This window comes from Passer montanus, unplaced genomic scaffold (genome assembly GCF_014805655.1).
Source record: "Passer montanus isolate IOZ18808 unplaced genomic scaffold, ASM1480565v1 scaffold11, whole genome shotgun sequence".
Lineage (NCBI taxonomy): Eukaryota > Metazoa > Chordata > Aves > Passeriformes > Passeridae > Passer > Passer montanus.
Window position 1 is genome coordinate 10,442,437 of NW_024357613.1, and position 13,667 is coordinate 10,456,103.

At 38.9% G+C, this 13,667-nt stretch overlaps 1 protein-coding gene across 10 annotated transcripts in view; it reads left to right on the top strand.

The window, feature by feature from the left end:
• Nucleotides 1-5,427, top strand: part of MAP3K7 (mitogen-activated protein kinase kinase kinase 7) — a 48,113-nt gene extending 42,686 nt beyond the window's left edge. For 7 of the 10 annotated variants that reach the window (XM_039730635.1, XM_039730644.1, XM_039730717.1 and 4 more), the window contains 2 exons: nt 191-306; nt 2,373-5,427. In XM_039730635.1, coding sequence (XP_039586569.1) covers nt 191-306; nt 2,373-2,553 — 297 coding nt within the window. In that variant the 3' untranslated portion in view covers nt 2,554-5,427. The remainder of the gene's footprint in view (nt 1-190; nt 307-2,372) is intronic. The other 3 variants (XM_039730652.1, XM_039730681.1, XM_039730663.1) reach the window with 3 other exon arrangements.
• Nucleotides 5,428-13,667: the final 8,240 nt, after the last annotated feature.

Here is a 13,667-nt window from a genome sequence, read left to right on the forward strand (position 1 = left end):
TTAAAAACTTCAAGTTTGAGTAAACTTTGACATTGGTGCAGTAATATTTTCCAGGGGATGGTTTAACACTTATTTTTAAAGGCTTACTGGTTTTTAAAAGACTGTTATAAATACACTGCAGAGACATTCTAACACACTATTTACTAAGATATCAGTTCATTAGTCTTTTACATGTCTGATTTATTTTCAGCCTCTAGCACCATGCCCAAACTCCAAAGAATCTATGGCTGTGTTTGAGCAGCACTGCAAAATGGCACAAGAATATATGAAAGTTCAGACAGAAATCGCATTGCTGTTGCAGAGGAAGTAAGTGAAATGTGTTTAAACTTTTCTGTCCTTCTATGTCTTTTCTATATGCAAAGTGTGCGTATAATAATAAAAATACATAATAAAAAGTAAATAATAGTCACTGTGACTATTATTTCTGGCTTTTTGAAGTAACATTTCATAGGGCATCATTATTTTCCAGCCTTAAACTCAGGAATACTGAGCTGCCAGTACAGATGAAATATTTAGAGCAGGTAATTGAAAGTTCTAATCAATATCAAGACTCTTATTCTGGACAAGTCCTACATAAGGTCATGGCGAATCTCTGTAACAAACTGGTAATGAATCTCTATGTAACAAACTGGTAATGTTTGATTTTATCATCTCAAATGGAACACCTGAACTGTTAAAGAACCTTGGAATTTAATTTGCTACACTGTCCATTAAAGTATTTTCAGTTGTAATTTATAGATAATTGTTTAGTTAACAAATTATAGAATTTTGGGTAATATGTCAGTGTTAGTCGTTTTGCTGTTAGTTTTAATCGTATCTCTGACTTTTGTCAAGCACTGCATTTACAACAATATTATCAACACTCATCTTAGATTCTTCTGCCATGGCTTGAGGACCTGATGCTTAAAAGCTGTTATGTGCCTTCTCCTTGTGTGTTGGAAATAAACTCTTTCCTCTTTACATGTATAAGTAAAGCAGCTGCACATATTGTTGTATTAGGTAAAAATGATTGCTGATTCAGAATTTGAGTTCATAACAAGTTCTGTTGTGTTCTGTTTCCTGATGCTGGGGACCAATCCAGAGGTCATAGTCGCACACTAGACCAAATAATCAGCTTGTGACCCACCAGTGTCTGAGCCACTGGCAGCTGTTAATAGGGATCTTGCCTTGGTATTTGTGAATTAGCTAATGAGAAAAATGTGTGTGTAAACCTTTTGTACAGTAGAAATAACATGCAGAATGGGGGGTAAATGTTACTGTAAGATTGAACTCCTATCACATATTCACTTTGAGCTTAGTATTCTGTGACCAATTCGGTTTTTTCACATGTAACTAGGATTTTTAGATTTGATGAGGAGATAATGATGCTAGAGTTAGTATCTTAATTTTGATTCTATTGATGTTGTCCCCAATTGTCAATAAATTATTTAAAATATTCTTCTTTCAAAACTGTTATTTTCTACTTTTAGATTCCTATTGGTCTTTTTCCCTAGGAAGTTTGTGTTCATATTTCTTCCAAACTGTTTTTTCTTAGTCAGACTGTAATTGTCCATAGGCATTAAAACTAAAAAATATGTTGTGATGGATGAATTTAATGCTGGTTAAGGTAGTTATATAAATACTAAATTTTCTTTCACTGTAATTAAAAAACATATGGCAACAATTAATTAACTTTCTCCATTGCTATTTTGTTGCAAAAATATTGCTGGCAGCTTGCCTTCTTGTCAGCTCATAACAGAATAGTAAAACAAACTGCCACATCAGTTTTGCAGAATAAATTATAGCAAGATTATCAGTGTGTTTGGGTCTCTAAAATCTTTGCTAAAAAAACGTGTTGAACACTTACAGCATAAATAATGGGAAATGCCAGTTACAGAAATAATTTCCCTGATTCTACTTTTCCACTGCTTCAATAAGTTCAAGTCCAGATAGAAAATAGCATTTCACTAAAAAGTTACAAAAATTACTGCAATTTTGTATTTGAAGTTGCCTTTTAGAGATTTAAAATGTACATATAGATATCTAAAATTGGAATTGAATATATTTATGAAATTTTGTGCTGCTCCTTAAGTATTTTACTGTGACCTGTAAAACTACATCTGAAAGACATTATCTAAATGACAGTTGTAGAGACTGAGGCTCAGTCCTGAGCTGTTTTAAAGATTAAATGTGGATTTGATTTGGAAGGGAATTTTTCCCCAGACTACATTATGTTATTAAAGAATAACATTCTTTTGTCAACTTCTTTTGCACAGAATGTCACCAGCTGTGAGTTCAGATTGATAATCAAATACTGATCTGAAACATATGAAGTCAGCTACACACAAATGAAAATAGAATATAAATGACAATGACTTTTTTTTTTATTTCAGACAAGAACTAATAGCAGAACTGGACCAGGATGAAAAAGACCAGCAAAACACATCCCGTCTAGTACAAGAACATAAAAAGCTGTTAGATGAAAATAAAAGTCTCTCAACATACTATCAGCAATGCAAAAAACAATTAGAGGTCATCAGAAATCAGCAACAGAAGCGGCCAGGCACATCATGATTTCCTGGGACCTTTTAAATGAAAAATATGCACAGAAAAGACTGATTTTTTTTTTATTGTTATTATTATCCCTTATTATGACAGCTCATGAGTGTTAGCTTCTTGGTGTGATCTGTACGTGTCTGCTACACTTAACATCATTTAATTTTCTTTTTCCTAGGTGAAATCCAGTTCAACAGGTTAATTGAATAGGGTGAAGAAACAGTGACTTGAATTAACCAATAGCCCTCAAGTTAAAGCAAGAAGAGTGGCTGTTTGCATGCTCCTTGTGTGAAGGCTAGCCTAACAAGTGTTAAGGAGGCTGCTAAATTGTGAGAACTTATTTTTAGTTTTTGGTGTTGCCTCATAAGAGCAAAAAAAAAAAGACTTTCCTGTTTAAGAATGGTTTTGTTCCAGTGTCTCATCTCAAACTATTGTTATGATGATTATTTTCATAATAAACTGAAACATGCACCAAGCTGCAGAGGTGATGTTGGCTGACCAGAGTAATTCATGATGCATTAGTGATGCCTTTTACCTGTAGACATTGTGTATTTTTCCACACGCAAAATGGTAGGCAAGCTGATGCCAGCATTCTTGGTTCAGTGCTTGATAGCCCTGCATTTTGACTAATATATTTCTTGTAATCTTGCATTCATAAAATATTTGAAGTAAAAGACTGTATTTTGTTTACTTTCTTGGGGTGAATGACATCCAGTTTCATTTAAATACTGGCCAAAAGTTAGGAAGGTGATCACTGGACAGAATTGGTTCCTTGTATAAAAGATATCATCAAAAATATGTAAAAGTGTGTTCCAAACCATTAAAGCTTTTGTCCCTGTAGGATCTTTGGAAGAAAATTCAGAAAGAAAATTAATACAGTACTTGAAATACTTGCACCCTTTATGTTTTTGCTCCATTATTGATTTTGTTTCAGTTTTTTTTCTTAAAACTTATTTGATGAAAAGCATTTACCATAAATGTAAATAAGTTTGTTTTAGATAGAGAAGAGTTTGGGGAAATAACTTTATTTTAAATAGCAAATTATAAAATGGAGTTGAGTATGCAAATAGTGGAAACTATTAAGAAAATGAGGGAAATAGCTTAGATCTCTGTCAGGAATCTCAGTTATTCCACTCATTTGGACATAGCTTAAAGGAAGTTCATCACAGAATGCCTGCTGCCTTTGTGACTGAAAAATTGCATTTAATGAACTTGAGTGGAATATGTAATGCTCAGTGTTGATATTTACCATTATTACATAGGAGAAAATAATTACTTGTTTACATTGCAGATTGATTATTTGGATTATGAATTAACTTTAACTGGTACAAAAATGAGACACTTCTATATACAATGATAAATTACTCCTTACATACATACATAAGTTCTTGATGTTCTCAGTTACAGGTAGGGTTTTAATATCACTTGTTTGCAAAATTAAAATAGGAAATTTTGAAGTTTAGCTGCTGAGCCCTATAAATAAAAGAGAAGTGATCTGAAATTTGAAGTACACTTATTTCAAATAAATGGTTACTCATACCCATGAGCAGAACTTGGAAAAACCTTAAGAGGAAAAACATACTATTTTCTCTTTCTCTTCCTGCCTACTTGATAAAAACCATTACTACAGTTGTGCTTATCTGTGAACAGCAAAGAGGACGAACAACTTACTGAACATCCTGTCTTGAAAATAAATCCATTGTTGGCAAAGCTTTGGGAGTTAGAAACCTTTCCCTCGTTTTATTTAAATAAAGGAAGGGTTCTCATTCCCAAAACCTTAAGAGATAATTTGATTAGTTAGCTGAAACTGATATTGGGATCAACTTAAGGGCACATATATTTATAGCAAAATGTAATTGAGGGAGAAAATAACTCTAGTATTAGGAATAGCACAAGTTATCCAAAGCATTGCTGTTCACATACATCTGTCTATCTACCAAAATGGAGACACTCAGTGATCAGCAGCTTATTTAACATATGCTGAAGCATAAAAGTAGATCAGCATAAATACTGATGCTCAACTTCAGAAGCATTGATAGTTACATACACAAAATCATTGCTCAGGACAATTTTTACCTTTTTGCTGTGTAGTAAAAGAGATATGCTTAAGGTCAATCTGTTGTATGTGAAAAGTCACTTTATGGCAAGGTTTGAATAATGAAAGTCAATGCAGTGATAAATTCATGGTACATAATACAAAAGTAATTTTTGGCAGTTGTTTATGATTTTCCAGAGTTTACATTAAAAAAGGTCTCAGATTATAAATAAGTGCTGTGCTACCATGCACTGTTGGCTTCAATCAATAGTTTGGTTTTATCACTCTTTTAGTTTTCAAAGGGATCTTGGAGTTTGACTTTTTGCCTTCAACTTGTTCTTTTCTTAATTTTACAAAAAAATTTAAAAACACTTGCCCAGATTTCTCACAGAGGTTTTCCATATGAAAAAAATTGTCATCATGAAAAAAACTATAAGGGTAAAACACGGCAGCTTGGGCTAAGAGTTTAGCGGCTTAACTTTCAGTGACCTTTAATGTTTTCATAAGGCTCGTGTTTTAAAGTTGTTTACAAATGTACTTTTATTTTTCTGTTAAACTGTTTGGACTGTTCAGGAACTTTTTTCATGTACTCTTCTGTTCAGTTAAAGCTGTTCCTCTAATAATGGAGGTGAAACATCTAGTTTGGGCTGGGCACTGCCTTCTCAGAAAAGGTAACAGGCTCTGCTTTTTGTTACAGTCTGTGTTCTGTAAGATATTTTGTAATTGAAGTATGCTTCTGTATACTATGCAGTTCTTCCAAAAATGCTTTTTTAGGCTTTTTGGTTTATTTTTTCTGATGAGGAGTTGAAGATTGTAATTCATAACTTGTACATAAAATGGTGAATGATTTCATATGATTCAGGAATGAGCAGTGTGGCTTTCTGTTACAGGGTTTTACTGCTTTGTCAGGAGTCTAATTAATAAAAGCTGAGAGACTTCCACAAACATGTAGTAATGCCCCAACACTTGCCAGAGCATCCGTGATCTCTCATGGAATCCCACACTGGGTGGAAGATAATCATCGTGCAGTTGTTCCCACTGCCGAAAAAAATTCTTCTGCTATGAGCTTGTTCCTTCCTGTATGCAGAACTGGGGTGTAGGATGAATAGTCTTACTCATAACTGAGTATAAAGTTATTTTAAGAATGCCACATCTACCTTGTGGATGTAGTGCAAAGAGATAAGTGCTTGTCTTCTGTTGTTAAGGTCAGAAAAATTCCATTCCCTGTAACTTGTCTGTTTTGTTCATAATGTATGTTACAACTTGAGAGGTTCCATTGCCATACCAGAGACAGAGGTGACCCCCGAAAGTGTCTCATTGCCTGTAAACATCACAAAACTGTGCTTCAGATCTGTTCTGAAGTGTTCTGAACAGCTGGATCCTGTCAGGTGCCCTGCTGTAGCTTGCTGGGAAAATTTGAAAAAACAAGGGGAAAGAAAAACGGTGTGGCACACCCAACCCCTCAGGATAGAGATATCCCTGCTGAGCTGATTGACAAGGAGGATGCTAGAAAAGCAAACCTGTGTGGATGTGTATGCAAACAGAAACACGGTGTCACGTACTCACGGGTTCTTACCTGCCTGAAAGGAGGATGCAGCCAGGTTGGGGTCAGCCTCTGCTCACAGGCAGCCAGCAACAGGACACGGGACACAGCCTTAAGATATGCCAGGGGAGATTTAGGTTGGACATTAGGAGGAATTTTTTCACAGAAGGGGTGATTAGGCTTTGGAATGGGCTGCCCAGGGACATGGCAGAGTCACTGTCCCTGAAGATGCCTAAGGAAAGACTGAAGGTGGCACTTGGTGCTATGGTCTGGTTGATGTGGTGGTTTCAGTCATAGGTTGGACTTGATGATCTCAGAGTTTTTTTCCAACCTCATTGATTCTGTAGAGAGGTGCATATATCAAATCAGAATTGATAGATGTCTTTTTCTTTCTCCAAAATCAGAGCTTTCTTTAGTTTTTATTTACTTCAGTAATGTCACTAGATGGGTGATATTCTATGCCTGTGAAGATCATTCTTTAGAGGCAGATAAGTAGAGGTGTGAGAGTGCATCAGTTATTTTCTATGCCCATGTAGCAGTTTCCTGCTTCTTGCAGGGACAATTCACATCCTCCACTGAACTTGGAGAGGTTTGCTGCACATGTTTAACTTTGAACCTATATTTGTCTGGTCATGGAGCAGTACTTAATGAAAGGGCAAAAAGGAATTTAGACTAAGTAGTTTTAATTTTTAATTATTAATAAAATACTGTCTTAAAGTACTTGGAGCACTGCTAATCCTAGGGCTTTAGCCTAAACAAGCATTAATGAAGAAAATATTTTTTTATAGCTGTGTGCTTTACACTGAGTAGCTAAAAATTTGAGATACTCCAAAGGATACAACAGGCTTGTGTCTGCATAATTCCACATAGTTTATCAGTATTCTCCTTCTGACTTGAATAAAGCCAGCAGCCATGCACTTGGGAACCATTTCTGTTTACAGATGGATGGAGAGGAGCACATCATCGAATCACAGAATCATTAAGGTTGGAAAAGACGTGGTGGACAACAAGCTGTCTGTGATCCAGCAATGCCCTTGTGGCCAAGAAGGCACATGGTGTCCTGGGGTGACAGGAAAAGCATTGCAGGTTTATGGAAGTGATTCTTCCTCTGTGCTCAGTCCTGGTGAGGTGCTGTGTCCAGTTCTGGGCTCCTAGTACAGAAGAAACATGGAGCTACTGGAGCAGGTCCAGTGGAGGGCAATGAAGATGATGATGGGATTGGAGCCTCTCTCTCATGAGGGAAGGCTGAGGTAGCTGGGCCTATTTAGCCTGGAGAAAAGGTGACAGAATGGATCTCATCAGTGTGTATTGGTGTCTGAAGGAGGGTGACAAGAGGGTGTTTCCAGCCTCTTCTTGGTGATGCCGAGCAATAGGACAAGAGACAATGGACAGAAACTGATGCACAGGAAGTCCCACCTGCACATGAGGAAGAGCTTTACTGTGTGACCGACTGAGCACTGGAGCAGCCTGCCCAGAGAGAGTGTGGTGTCTCCTTCACTGGAGATATTCAAAAGATGTTTGAATACAATCACAAGTAGCATGGTCTAGGAGACCTTTGGAGCCTGGACCAGGTGATCTACCGTCATCCCTTCCAGCCTTACCCATTCTGTGAATCTGTTAACACTGATGTACAGCCTGGTGGAAATGCAATGGTCTTTCCTTTGCCTGGTCATGCTTTTCCCTCCCACTGATACTAACAGGAAAAGTGATGGAGCAGCTACACACAGACTGCTCTCCTGTGGTAATTAGGCAAAAGACCGAGTGGTGACTTGCCTTCATATAATCTATGGGCTTAGCATTGCCTGTGGAACAGCATCTTAATTTATACTGGAAAATTAGAAAAAAAATTCCTGTCTGTAGGCAGCTTGGAGATTATATAATCTTTATATGTTCTCTGCTCAGAGGGTGGTGAGGCACTGGAGCAGGTTGCCCAGAGAAGTTGTGGATGTCCCATTCCTGCCACTGTTTAAGGCCAGGCTGGGTGGAGCTCTAGCAACCTAGTCTAGTGAAAGGTGTCACTGCCTATGGCAAGGGGGTTGCAACTTCATTATCTTTAAAGCCCTGTCCAACCCAAACCATTCTATGATGAGGTGGATATATGAAGAGCTCTGTCTGGGTTTATTCCCCTTCTTTCTCATTAAGAGTAGCAGTGTGGATGTCAAGCTGTGGCCACCTTTGAGTGATGTGCAAAGCCACATTTTTGTAGTTCCTGCAGTGTGGAAAGAGGGGTGGCCAAAAAGATGCTTAAGAAATTGAGAGCACCTCATGCAGCTTTGCTACTGTATCTATAAAGTAGATGCTTTAAACTGTTCAGACTCCCTTCCAAAAACAGGCAAAGTTACAAAGATTAGGCTAAAAGAGGAAGTAAATCACCCTATCGTGTGGGGATATCCATATTTGCAAAGCCACCACATGTGAATCAGATTCTTATTCACGTTCCTTACATCACCTTCATCATTAGCAAATTCCTGGGACAGCTAGGTATTGTTCATGAGGTAGGAGGTGTAGATCATTCAGTTCATCCTCTGAGGGCTGTTTGGGGCCTGCGGGGCTGCTGGGAACAGGGAGCCTTCCCCTTCTGTCAGGGAAGGGCTCAGATGGGACCTCACAAGAAGAGTCAGCACCAGGAGCCCCTTTGGTCAGTGCTGCTGTGCTTTGCACCAGAGCACAGTGCCATAGCTGAGGTTACAGGGCTGGTGGCGAGAGCAGGGCTGCTGCTTTTCATCAGCAGCCTCTAGCCACCCCTCTGGGTGTCCTGGAGTACTGGCAGACACCAAAGCTGCTGTGAAGTGTGAGATTTAGGGTGACAGCTGTATGCTTATCAAAAACCCTAGCTCCAAAGAGTTGGCTAAGGAGGGATTTTGTTTATTTGTTTTGGGATAGAAAAAAAAATTTGGGGTGAGGGTCATTGAGAGCACTGTATCCCACATCTCTAGATCAGGGAAATGGCTAAGGAGGGGTTTTGTTTATTTGTTTTGGGGTAGGAAAAAAAAAAAAATTGGGGTGAGGGTCATTGAGAGCACTGTATCCCACATCTCTGGATCAGGGAAGTACACCTGTAGCCTTGGCACAAGCCCTTCTCTGAGTGTGCTACCAAAAGAACTGTGTGGTGAAACAAGTGGTAAAGGCTTTCATGGTAAAGGCTTCCCTAAGGGCTCTGAGTCCTCGGACCTGAAAGGAAGTGGGAAAAAAAAAGGAAAAGCCATAACAACACAGGGAGATGAATGTGGCTGGTTTATTAATAATTTTGCGTGTTATGCCATGATCTCCCCAAAAAGTGCTAGAGGTGAAACTGAGTTTTCAATCTCAGCTGCTTTAATTCCGTGGTTTTAGGACCATGTAATCTGCACCTCCTGGGTAAACCTCAGCCTTCACCTGACCTTCACAGCTGAATTTGCCCCTCAGTAAAGCGGAAGTTTTTATCTAATATTCCTGGAGCAGGACCTCCAGGATAAAGATATCTTTTTAATAAAATCCTATTGTGGTAAATCACAAAAGGTGAAAAAAGTGATGAACATTAAGAATCTAACTTGGTTTTTATCATCTGGAAACTCAGACTTTGGTGATTTTTTTTTTCCTTCCCTGCTGCCCAGTCCCAGACTGAGAAAGGATGCAAATATAACCAATTGCACACAGCTTTTCTGTATTCTATCCAGTTCCTACAAGTTTAGTTTCTGTCAGTGAGGTTCAGTGAGGGGTCTGGAGCACACGTCCTGTGAGGAACAGCTGAGGGAGCTGCGGGTGCTTAGCCTGGAGAAAGGAGGCTCATGGGGAACCTTGTCGCTCTCTACAGCTCCCTGAAAAGGAAGGTGTTGCCAGGTGGGGTTCAGCCTCTTCTCACAAGTAATGAGAGGAAATGCCCTCCAGTTTTGCCAGGGGAGGTTCAGATTGGAAATTTCTTCACCAAAAAAGCTGTCAAGAATTAAACAGGCTGCCCAGAAAAGTGGCTGTGTCCCTGTCCCTGGAGGTATTTAAAAGCTGTGTAGATGTGGCACTTAGGGACATGGTTTAATGTTGGACTTTGCAGTGCTGGGTTAGTAGTTGGTCTTGATTTTTGAGGTATTTTCCAATTTAAATTATTCTATGATTCTGTGATTCTATGTACAGAGTTTATATTGTTGCTAAGGAAAGTAGCAAAATATAATTTTAAAGAACATTTTACTGAGGTTTAACCCTTACTTGATTTATTTGGAGGCAGATTTCACAAGAAGTGAGTGATTTTCAGAATATCTTTATCGGGTAGAACACCAGTCTCATGGCTGGTGTTGATATTGCAAGTTTTAACCAACACTGTGGCTTTCCTGGCCTGAACAGTTACTTCTAGTCTGGATATTGAAATTATCTGCTGGGGAAAAGCAGAGCTTTGGGATCACAGAGAGTAAACCTAGTTAGTTTGTTTCTGAAATCAAACAAAATGCTGAAATCTCAAAAACTGACCAAGAAAAACGGAAGAAAATGCCAATGAGGAAAATGAGTTTGCAGTCATTTTGGCATGTTAATCCAGATATCTAAAACTGGCTGGCAAGGAAGTAAATTACATATTACCCTCACACCTGTACAGAGAGATAGTGTTCTTAAAAATTTGCTTTTGTTCTGCTCTGTCAGTTGGTCTGAGATATTGTTACTCTCACAGAGAACCAGGGCTGGTTGCTTTCACAAGACCATTTCACTGTCACAGAAGGATGGTGCTGTCTCTACTCAGTATGTGGCCAGTCTTCCCATACCAACCATTTTCCCAGAGCTCAGCCTTGGAACAGGTAGCTGGAGGGCTGGTAGAAGTATTCACAAAGATACTTCCTCCCACTTGCTTCAGGCAAGGGAGACACGTATTCCTCCATGGTAAATCAAGCTGTGAGCCTAATTCAGAGTCCTGAAATGGATGGTGCAGAAAATAACTCTCTCTGCCTTACAAGTGAGGCTACACAAGTGGATGCAGGAGAGATTACTTTCAGATGCCTTTAGCATTTGTGAAAACCTCAAGAACTCCCCAGTCATCAGCATCTGCCAGTGAGGAAAATCAGTGAAGATACATACCTACACTCATTTTGACCCATCTTTTGTGTTTCTGCTGCTGAACGTTATTTTGGACTTCAAAATCTTTAATAGCCAAATACGTAATTGAATAACACTTCTCATAGTATGAGTGCATAGCATAACTTGCCCTGTTATTTGGACCAAGGCTAATGTTTGATGTATAATAGCCATTTTTATCTAATTACCCCTAGATTTAGTATTATCAAGAGCAGCACAGGCCATGCATATCCTTTGTACGTCTGCAGGCAGGCTGCGGGAGGACCTGTGACACAGGGGTAGTCTGAGAGTCACCACAACTCCTCACCTCAAAGAGCAGCAGGGTTGTTAACTCGTGGCACTGATTTTGCAAGGTTTATGCCTACAATCCTGGCTAACGTCACTAATTCACTCTGGGGTTGCCACTCAGCAGACAAATTAATGGCATGAGTCATTGTCAACTCCTACTAAATAAACCAGTGAACTAAAGATGAAAGGCTCTGTATCCAAGTTGTTTTCATTAATTGCACTGTGGGGCAAGGGTAGATTTAATTTCAAGGACAGGAATATTAACCTCAATTCCTTTTCCTTAATTGAGTGTGGAGAAACAAGGGGCGTAAGCAAGGGAAGTGGAGAACGAGGACATGGGTCATTAGCACTGTCATCTGGTCTCAGAGGCAGCAGTGCCTTCTAAAAAATGTTATTGCAGCAACCAGGAGGCAAAAGCTTGTTTGGCAATGCATGGAGCATAACTAATAAGGAAATTTACACTGGTGATTGAATTGTCACCAGTATTTAGATGTACAAGTCTCAGCACAGGCTCATGACAATAAACTAGAAACTGGAGTCTATCTTGCAATGACTCCTAGGGTAAAAACACCTGCAAAATCCTGCAGAACCCTCTCCGTGGCTGATGCTGGCTCCATGGGAAGCCTTTAAGGAAAAAGGTGTGGTCTTTAGGCCTATTTTATTACTGATATATAACACTTGCAGAGCATTTCTCAGCTGAAGGCTTCAAATAACTTTCCAAAATGTGTGATTACAGGAAAATAGAGGCCCAAGGGAGCACAACTGACCTTCCAGGAAGGAGTAAGAATTTTGAAATAAGATTCATGTTTTCATTGCATTAATGTATGTGGTGGGCCCCAGTGATTCTGTTGCTGAATAATTATGAGTTAAACAGCAGAGTTCAGGAGAAGTTTCCTCGATCTAGTGTAGCTAGATCCAGGAAACATCCTTTTAGCTAGTGAGGGTTTGGTACATTTTTAATTTCTCCACTGTCTGAGTTGATTAAGCTGATGCGAATAGAAATAAACCAATTACATACCAGGTCAGCTGTCGTTGTGAAAGTGGGATGGCAGTGAATGAATGGGTACATCTTTTGGGTATGCATAGCAGGGTGGCTGATGAAATTACATCTTAGTATGAGATAAGGTGTCTCCTACATATAAAAGGCTTTTATTAAAGACCATGAATTTTGGGCTTGCTATAAACTAGCTGACTGTGCCTAATCTTGTTCAGAATCATAACTGTTAATGAAATAAAAAACCTAAGAGAGAACTTTTTGGTAATGCCTCAAATAACTTTATAATTCAAGGAGAGAGTAAAATATTCTAAACCAAACACATTATTACTTGTTAAAAAATCTGCAAAATAATTTTAAAATTAAGGTATCATTTTTTGTTGATGGAAGAGGTTAACAGAGATCTATTTATGTTATACACTTCATGATGGTGGTTGGTACAAGTGACTGCTTAATTACATTTAAATGCTGTGCAGTTAGGAAAGAATGTGCCTAAAGCTGTATCTCCACATGCAGTGCTCATAAGAAGAAAGAATTTCTCACCAAGCTCAAATTCTATCTTCTCTGCTATTTAGAACACAGGAAACATAAGATCATCTTTCTTTTATGAATCTAGCAGTGATTGCAAAGCTGTAAATAAACTACAATTATTTCTTGTGATGCCTCTGGGTGAGCAAATCAGAATTAAATAAATAAAAGTTCCCCTTACATTGGCAGCAAACCGTTAGGACTCTATGGAAGAATAAATTGTGGGAGTCTCTTGACTTAGCTTAGTTACACTTGGTTCCATGGAGGCCCATCATTTTGAAAGAACTGTGGCCTTCTTGGCTTGAGAAACCAGGTCAAACTCCCTTTACTTGGAAAAAAGTAAAAATAAAATATTAATGCCAGCTTTTCTTGCAATAATCCAAAGCACACACTACAGAATGGCACTGTTCTGAGCTTACTCTCCATGTATCATTGCTGTGTTAGTGAAGATCTGATTTATCATCTCTTGCCAGGAGAGTTGACCTCTTCTGGAGACCTGCTTCGAGTCCTGCAGAAACTTCTGTGTGTGCTCAGTTTGGGGCTCTCTTACCCATCCTTGGGCCTCCTGGCCAGAGAGCCAGCCAAGGCTGACGTCTGTCCAGAGGAACATGCCCACAGGCTGTGCCACCTATACCCTCCACTGTGATTGAAAGGATCAGCCAATTTTGTGATCAACATCTTCTTCCTGCCCAGATCTGGTTTCTTTCTCCCAT